This window comes from Triticum aestivum, chromosome 6D (genome assembly GCF_018294505.1).
Source record: "Triticum aestivum cultivar Chinese Spring chromosome 6D, IWGSC CS RefSeq v2.1, whole genome shotgun sequence".
Lineage (NCBI taxonomy): Eukaryota > Viridiplantae > Streptophyta > Magnoliopsida > Poales > Poaceae > Triticum > Triticum aestivum.
This window is the reverse complement of record NC_057811.1, coordinates 89,111,124-89,120,405: the sequence shown is the minus strand read 5'-3', so window position 1 is coordinate 89,120,405 and position 9,282 is coordinate 89,111,124. Positions and strand designations below refer to the sequence as shown.

General features: G+C 47.9%; 1 protein-coding gene across 1 annotated transcript; it reads right to left on the bottom strand.

Moving 5' to 3' along the window:
- Positions 1–7,110: 7,110 nt before the first annotated feature.
- On the bottom strand, positions 7,111–8,324 carry LOC123143764 (protein SRC2 homolog). The gene has a single exon (XM_044562745.1). It carries the CDS (start codon positions 8,199–8,201, stop codon positions 7,332–7,334), a length of 870 nt encoding a protein of 289 aa, XP_044418680.1. The 5' UTR covers positions 8,202–8,324; the 3' UTR covers positions 7,111–7,331.
- Positions 8,325–9,282: the final 958 nt, after the last annotated feature.

Genomic DNA, 9,282 nt, shown 5'->3' with positions numbered 1-9,282 from the left:
TTAGTTACTATGCCGTAATTTCTTTATTGTATAGAGTAGGTTTGTTCTTAATTCCTACTAGTTACTGCCATCATTCGCTATCTGAAAAAAATCAGATGTAGTCGACCGGGCCGAAACATTCGCCTCTAACGGGCCTGGTTTTTAGCGGGCCACAATTGGGCCGGCCTGCATCTTTCTTGGGCCCGAATGATTGGGGCCTTCACACTTTGCGCGAGGCCCACAACTTACACTGGCCTATATTTTAGTTGGGCCTTTTGTGGACCCAGCGCTTAGTTTGGCCCAGGTAGCGTTGGGCCATTAACATGCTGAATATTGTACTGGCCTGTTACGGCCCAGATGAAACCATGGGCCTTTAGCAGGCCGAAATGCATGTTGGGCCTCAATTTTCACTAGTCGTCGACGGGCCTTCAGCAGGCTGAAATGTAGACCGGGCCTTTTTGGGCCCAGTTATATCATGGGCAGTTACCAGGCCGAAACATATCTCGGGCCTTAGTTGGCCCACTGATATCATGGGCCTTTAAGAGGCCGAAAGCTTAGTACAGACATCAACGGGCCGAATTATGCGCAGGCCTTTAACAGGCCCAAAGTCACGTTGGGCTTAACTGTTGCCACCTTTATCACGGGCCGTTAGTGGGCCCGATGTCCCGTCGGACCATATATGGCCCATGGGCAGCACGGGCCATTCCCAGGCCGAAAGTCACACCGGACTGAAATAGGCCCATGTCTACACGGGCCTCTAACAGGCTGAAACTCACTGGTTGTAATTGGGCCCAAATATTCGGCGAACAATTAACGGGCTAGATCTGGCTTCGGGCTGTAAATGGGCCCAAATATTCGGCGAACAATTAACGGGCCAGATCTGGCTTCGGGCCGTAAATGGGCCTTTATTAAGTAGGCCGTTATTGGGCTGGCCCACTAGTACCTGAGTAAGTACTACGGGCCTTTGTCTGGGCCAGCCTTTTTAACCTATATGGGCCTCTGTTCGGCCCAGCCACGTGTCTACGTATCGTAGGCATGTCTCCTCCAATGGACGGGCGACATCTGGCCCATTGACGAGCTGACAGGTGTTCCCTCCGGCCATTCAGAATTTTACACGTGGAAATTTCCCATTGGTCCCGGCTGTTAACGGGTTATCGGATCCAAAACCGGACCCGATAGCTTAACAGCGTTCCGTTACGGTGGATGCCACGTGTCGGTCACCCTTGACGAAAGCACTTCTGTGACGCGTGATTTATTGTCATGGAAGTGGACACTTCCGTGATGATAATTTTGGTAATGTCATGGAACACTTCTACGACAGCACAGGTATGACTATCTTGATTCTATCATAAATTTGTCATGGATGTACATGCATGACAGAAAACGTGACCTACTGTGACAAACATGTATCATCACGGAAGTGTCTTTTTTTTGTAGTGGTCACTGCCTTCTATCTTGTGCTTCTTCTGGATTGAAACATGGTTGTATAGGTCTCGATCTATAAATCCAAGCTTGTCGGGACCTCCGGCATTCTTCTCCATTGCATTCATAATCTGATGTGTTCGAAGTCCACCGACAACATACTCGATGACATCGGCCTTTTGTGCGTCAGTCATTCTACGATGAGCCGATAAGTAGGGAGTCAGGTCAGCAGGGACAAATAGATGGTTATGCTTGTCCACAAAATTCTTGACGAACCAGAGGCCACTGCTATCTTGTAGCTCAACCTGAAAAAGAGCAAGACACCCACACCGAGAAAGACCCCTCGGTGTTCTTTTTCTTTCAGCTCTGTTTAAGTGCTTAAGGGCCCGCCATCCTTGTTTGCAGCACTTGTATGTCCTTTTGTATGCACTTTGTTTCGGACCCGGACCCCTGTACTTCAGATGATCCTTTCTAACACCAAACCCTTTTTTCTCGCATAGCCTACGTAGAACATGTAGGCTTCTTCCTCAGTCCTGAAAGTCTTCTTCACAATCTCTAAGTATTCCATACACTCATTCAGGTCTGAACCAGCCATGCCTTTATTATCAATTCAATTACCTTGCATGTGTACATCATCCATGTCTATGCCATCCTTTCCTGCATCCTCATTATCCTTATCATCCATGCACATACCATCCATTCCTTTGGGGTCCATGGCTACGAAATCATTGTCCTTATCATCCATGCCTTTGCCTTCGTTGCCTCTATGACCCATGTCCTTGTCATCCTTGCCTGTATCACCCAAGTTTTTGCCATTGTTGCCTTTATCATCCATGTCGTTATGCTGCCAGCGAAAACAGATAGTCAATGTTACGGATGGATAGCATACGTCACCGAAATTATGCACTACTCTGCTTAAATAATTGATTTAATTTTTCATGTCGGATTCATGTACCTAACTCAGTCCTTCAAAAGCTGTAAGTAAATATGCCCTGACTAAATCCAGAAATTTGTAATTGATTGTACTAGCTCTAACTGATGATCTCCTAGCTAAATCCAAAGTCCACGAGTCCTTCAAATGCCTTGATAGATCCACCCTGATAGATCAATTATCTCCAAACTCCATTCAAAATTATCTCCTAACAAAATCCAAATTATCTCCTAACAAAATCCAAAAGTATCTCCTAACTAAATCCAAATTATCTCCTAACTAAATCCAAAATAAGTCCAAACTTCATACAAAAATAATTATCTCCTAACTAAATCCAAAATATCTCGAAACTCAATTCAAAAGTATCTCCTAACTAAATCCAAAATAACTCTCTTTGAATCCAAATCTGCTGACAACTTTCTCATGCCACATAACCCTAACTAAGTCCTTCAATATGTCCTAGCTACATCTGACTTACACTTCCTTTCAATCGTAATCTCGTCACAACTTTCTAAAAACATAAACCCTAAACCTCACATGACATATCCTAAACCCTAACCAAATCTGATCGAAATCTCGTCACAACTTTCTGAAACGATAAACCCTAAACCTCACATGACATATCCTAAACCCGAATCAAATCCGACCCCTATTGGTACTATATGCAGAAGGGACCAGAAAAGATTTTACATGGTGGAGGCACCTACAGCGAAGATCCGACGTAAAAAAGTTGATGCACGTCGATGAGGATGATGTGGCCTCTCGGGTCGGGGAAGGTGGCGTCCGCTCGGGGAAGGAGTGGATTAGCGGCTCGTCGGAAGATCTGGCGCCGCGACCCGAGTGGGGTGACTTGCGATGGAGGGGGAGGGGGAGTAGGAGCAGGAGGGGTAGACACGGCGAGTGCGATCGGCGGCGATCGAGGGCACCGGGGGCGATCGGAGGCGATCAACGGTAATCGAGGGGGCCCGAGGTTAGGGCTCGAGAGGAGGAGAGAGGACGAACGCCTCGAACCGAAATTCAAAAGAGTACGCACGATGATTGGACCTCTATAATTAAGTGCTTTATTAATGAAATTAATTTAATCAAAAAATTTAGGACGAGAATACCCCTGGACCTAATTGGGCCGATTAAAGGTACAAAAAAATTTAGGTCAAAACTACCCTTGGGCTAAAAAAGGCCCAGTTATTCTCATCTGTTAGATCGCCCATATAATACACGTGCTCTGGTGTATTATAATGCACCGTAAAATTTCCCTTTTACAAAACTTTATTAGACATGCTAACTTAATTTTTTAATTATTATTTTCATTGCATTTATGTTTACCTATTGCATTTTATTTCTTTCCCCTCTCTTTCTCACCATTCTCTTCCGGCTAGTTTTCACCGCCCATACGATGCCTCAATTTATTTTCCAATCTCTTTCTAATTACCGTCACTTTGTCACTTTAAAGTTGTGGTATTACCTTAGCCTCTTTACACCCCCTAATGTACACACATTAGTTACACATGTAAAAGGATAAGTTGTTCCAACCTTCAAATATCCAATACACATCGTTGATGTGGCACTTGCTTCACAAACAGGACTATCCGCCACAAAGGTTTTCTGCTTTGTGTGGTAGTGAGGGAGTGGCGCTAGCTTGTTGGTTCTGCGCCGAGCTGTTAGGTAGCTGCTTTCTTGATCTGTCTTCCCTTCGGGCTTCTCGGATGGTGGATTCATGGTGGAAGACTGGCGTCGTGCTAGCATTGGGGGAGAGTTAGAACCAAAAGCTAGGCCCTGAAGATCCAAGCCAACATGAGCACTTGTTGTAGAGCCGTTGTAGCTAGTACTTGTGACAATAGATCTAACCTCAAGATCAAGAGACGACTAGGTTGAGAGATGGAGTCCTTTTGGGAAGAAAACTAGTGCAGTGAGAGTAATTCCGAGAGGCAGATACACGAGTGAAGTGGGTTTTGTGGGGGATGTGCATCGTACATGGGCCTACATGTGCCACTAAAGAAAGGAAGTTAGAGAAAAAACGGAGGAACATTTTGGTGTATATGGTCCGATGGTCAATTCGATTTATTTAGAACGACAACTTTCGATGAACAGACAACTAGTGATGAAAACAGTGAACCGAATACCATAAACCGAATAACCAGGAATATCAGTCAACTCGGTTCAGTTCTTCCACTTTCGGTGTCAAAATACTCACCTCTAACCGTAATAGCCGACTAACTCACGACCGACAACACTATGATCACTATGATGTACAACACGCGTCACCCTCTAGTGATCGGTTATAACCCAATTGATGAACACTGTGATGGGCTTGTGGTGCAGGAATAGTTGGCCAAATATAATTCTGTGTGTGGTGTTTAACGCCATACCCGTAGGGTAGGGCTGCCATTGATCCTAAACCACAACATGGATTTCTAACGCCCTCGTTTCTCATGTGATCGATACCAAGCTTGTCACAGACATTGTTGTACACAGTACACTCAAGGGCCTCGCCTGTTCGACAATTTTTCGTTGCCAAGGTCTCACCGTCGTCGTCTCAAGCTCATGGAGGATTTGCGCTGGACCATAGTAGGGGATGCTTCTCCAAATCGACCAGACTTGAACAGACGGGGTAGATGGATGGATGCTTCTGCAGCTGTCCGGAAGCCACGTCAATCAACCTAACTTGTAGTTCATCATATGTGCAACCCTCAGTTGGTCCTCCAATTTACATCCCACAATCATCGCTTCACTCTTGTCGAAATTTATCTTTAGCCCCGACATTGCATCGAAACACATTAGGAGGAACTTTAGGTTGATAATATCGTCCACCTTGGAGTATCAGATGATAATAAGCATGTTTACCCACTGAACAGAATATCCAACCGAGGGTTCACATCTACCATTGGCATGCATGAGTCTCTCGCAATCCAAACAGAAGTGGGGAACTTTTCCATATGTGGAATCAAACGATGTCCCTTTCTTATCCTCCGGTGAAGATCACAGAAAATCCCCTTTTTAATGGTTCAGTCACCCCCACCTTAGCTCTAACCCGAAGGTGCTTTCCTTGTGCAAACCCATCTTGCTCGACATCGACCTTCACCACCTCTCCTAACCAATTCTGCGGAGCTTTCCCAAATGCCTCACACCTCCTATCAAGTGAAGAGCATCTTACGGACCCTCCCTGTCTAGATCTACTCCATTATTTACACCCAGCTGGAGTTGCTCAGCGTCGTATAGGGAACCGCGATTCGCCGAACCACACCTAGCATGGCGCAATCTTGGCATATCCAGCATGCGAGTCTTCAACATCCTCACGGTTGCAACCACTATATTCTTGTACGAGCATGCCATCTGCCAATTCCTCGCATGGGTCATTGGACGCCCGACCAGACCCACCAACCTGCAGAGAATGGGGCTTTGCCTAGTCCTCGACGCAATGGCCATGGCCACCGCCGACACGGTCGAGCACTTCAGGAAGGCCAGCGCGACCACCGCAAACAGTAGTGAGTTGCACATCCTAATGTTAAATATTATTTTAAATTTGGCCCAAATAGTTGAAAATTATGTGTTTATGCAAACAAATAAACTTGGTTGGGGGCTATAGCCCCCCCCCCCCCCCCTCACTAAGCTTTGCCACTGGCCAAGGGATAGTGGTTTACTTCGATGCAAGGTGCAAACGAGCTTTTTCAAAGATGGAGTCCTTTTAGAAATACATGTATCGTGTTGTGCATGTCATCCGAGTTGCTCGGCGACTATTTGAACGACTTTATCGTCAGTACGGTCACCAAGTCCAACAATGTGGGCATGTGGCTGGGCTGGATCTTCCTTTGACACAAGGAAACACTCAAGAGAAGTGGCCAAATTTAGGCAGGCTTTGTCACACACTAAGAGGACCGAATATAGTTTTGGTTGTAAAGTTTGTGCTGCTGCAATTCATTTAGATTGATTTTGGACGTTGATTATTCTTTTACCTTTCTTATTACTATTTGTTTTTGTTTTCAGCAGCAATACCAACATCCTGGGGCTGCATTAGTCCATTAATATTAACTCACTTACTCTCATGTCGTTTGTGTACATCTTTGTTTTGTCATGTTAACAAGGTATTAGATAAAAACCCAAACAGGCTGCAACTGAGGTGAGCTAATGTAATTTTCATAATGTAGTCAAAGGATAATCCATCTCTCTCATGGTGTTTGTGCATAGGGTTTTTTCTTTGCATTCAATTTTGAATGTCTGATTTAGATACTATTTGTGATCATGTAAGAAAGCTAAATATTTATTTTGGTAGCGCAATTTCGGTAACCCTACGTGTTACTTAATAAAATGTTAGAGATGTCCTTCTTTCTTGTTGTCAAGCTATTATATACATATGAAATTAGTAGGACAAGTAGCCTTCAAAGCAGAGCATTAGGATTTTTCGGTCAAGTGAGCCTCTTCCAGATTTCATGCTTGAGCCCTAAGGTTTTTTTTTTTGTTCTCCGAGCTTTTCGGAATAGGTATGCACAAGACAGTAGGATACTAATTGGCTTCCAAGCCAAGTGGTACTTGAAAACATCACAAATCCAGCCACAGTATGTCCTATGTTCTGGATTATACTCGCATTTTACGCCCCTTTTATCATCAATTTCATCTAACTCATTTCATTTGTTATCGTCCTTGTTGAATGAATGCAACGTTCAATCCTTGACTAATTACCATTGTAGTACGGCATTGAGAGGCGAGGCCAAGGATTAGACACCATACATCTATGTCATTGTTAAGACTGCAGAATGCCAGTCAAGACTGTACAAACACAATAGTAAAAGCAAAGCCAGTGTAGGCAACGTTGCTGTGTTCAACAATTTGTCGGTGCCAAGGCCACATAAAACATTTCAATTGGATGTACTGCTACACTCGTTGTTAATTTGTTTCGCGTATTTATTCAACAAATCCGGCCAGAATAAAAGCAAAGAAGATGCTGGCTAGTCAGCACCAGCGTGTACAACAATCTCTCAGGAGGTGCCCATCGTTTTCGTTTTCTCTAGTAGTCGTCGTCGTCGTAGCCGCCGCCGGCCAGGTCGTCCTCCACCTTCTCCGCCACGTCGTCCTCGATCTTGTCCTCCAGGTAGCTCGCCCCTTCCGCCAGCGCCAGCCCGCCCAGCACCCCCGCCGCCGCGCCCACCGCCAGCCCCGCCCCCATCCCCATCCCCTTCTTCTTCGCAGCAGGGTCACTCACCGACCCGTACGCGGGGGCAGGAGCGGCGCCGTACGCCGGCTGCGCGCCGCCTCCGTAGGCGGCAGGGTACCCGGCGGGCTGCGGTGGCGCGGCGGCGCCGTAGGCGGCCGGGTAGCCGGACGGCGGCGCGGCGTACGGCTGCTGCTGGCCATACCCGTACCCGCCCGAGCCGTACGGCGCCGGGGCCGCGTAGGGGTCGCGGGACTGGGGCTGGCTCTGGCCGTAGGGCGGCGGGTAGGCGGGGTCGTAGTAGCGGGCGGCGGCCTCGCGGACGGCGACGCGGACGTCGAGGCGGCCCTGGGGCCGGCCGGAGGGGCGCTTGAGGCGGAGCGTGCGGGACGCGCGGCCGCCGAGGCCGGCGTCGTCGAGGACGTCGCGCAGAGGGAGGCGCGCGGACCCCACGAGCGGCTTGGTGCCCCCGCCGGCGTTGGCGTGGACGACGTCGATGCGGAGGACGGCGTCCTCGAGGCGGGCGGTGGACGGCGGGAGCGGGACGGTGAGCTTCTCGTCCCAGACCGGGCTCTCGCCGTTGTCCAGGTCGACGCGGGAGGAGCACTTGGGGCCGTCGTCGACCCAGAGCACGGCGTAGGGCTGCAGGTCGCCGTTGCGCCAGTTGACGTTCTTGAGGTCCCGCGCCGAGCCCACCGTCACCTCCACCTCGTACCTCGAACCCATGCTCGCCGTGTCCCTGCCCGCACGCCGCGAGTGCTAGCTACAGTGGCGAATGCTCTGCTCTGGTTGAGTGCTGTTGGGTGATGATGGAGGCGAATGAGCTTCGTGGGCAGGTTATAAATAGGAGCGCGCGGCGTCTATCCGATCCTGCTGTTTCTGGAAGGTCTCTACCGGTGGGCGGAGGGGCGCCTTGGGACGAACGGGTAAAATGTATTCGGTTTCTTCAGGTTTTATTATCATTTTCCTTCACCGAAACTACACTGCTTCTACTTTTGCTCATCCAGACGTCAGGTTCACTTTTGGTTTTCGTTGTTACGAAGGAATGGAAATGATGATTAATGGTTTTTCTTTGCATTCATTCAAAACCTATCCAAACTTAGGCCGGTAAATATATAAATGCAAGGATTTTTGGAGCCTTTGCTTTTTTGACGGCAAGTTTCTTGATTTGTTCACGTGACATGCGTTTAGAACTGGAACATCCTAGCACCATCCATCCGCACATATAATCACACCAGACGTTTATCTTTTCTTTGTGATTTGCGATGGATACTACATGCTTGATGCTTCTAGAAAATATAAGCACGAATAGGTAACGGCGTGCGAGTTTGACTGCAAGTGTGGCTGGCGCAGACAACGACTGGTGGAACCCAACGACGACAGCGAAGTGCGCAGCACGTCTCTCCCGATGCATCATGGATTCATGGTCCACAGACACGGCAACAGGGGCCTCTACCACACCGCCGGACGGGCAACGGAAAGCGACCCGACCAAGATAAGAAGATGAGGCGGGAAAGCGTTCCACAGGAGGCAACGGACCAACACACGGTTTGGACGCGAAACCGCGTCAGCACGCCACCAGAAAGCTGAAAAGGGCACAGCTTTCCGTATCGGCATCCATCAGGGTGGACTAATTGACCTTGAATTGCAGAAACAAGCCCAAGAATAAACTGTCCAGGCTGGGACCGATGAATAAATTCACAAAGGGAGGAAAAATTGTTCAAACTTGCCACTGATATTCATTTAAGCATGAACTTGAAAAATACATCAAAATGGCTATAAAACTTGGCACGAGCGTGCAAATATG

What these genes read in the sequence shown, in the direction of transcription:
- LOC123143764 (XM_044562745.1), bottom strand. Translation starts at nt 8,201, where the DNA reads ATGGGTTCGAGGTACGAGGTGGAGGTGACGGTGGGCTCGGCGCGGGAC.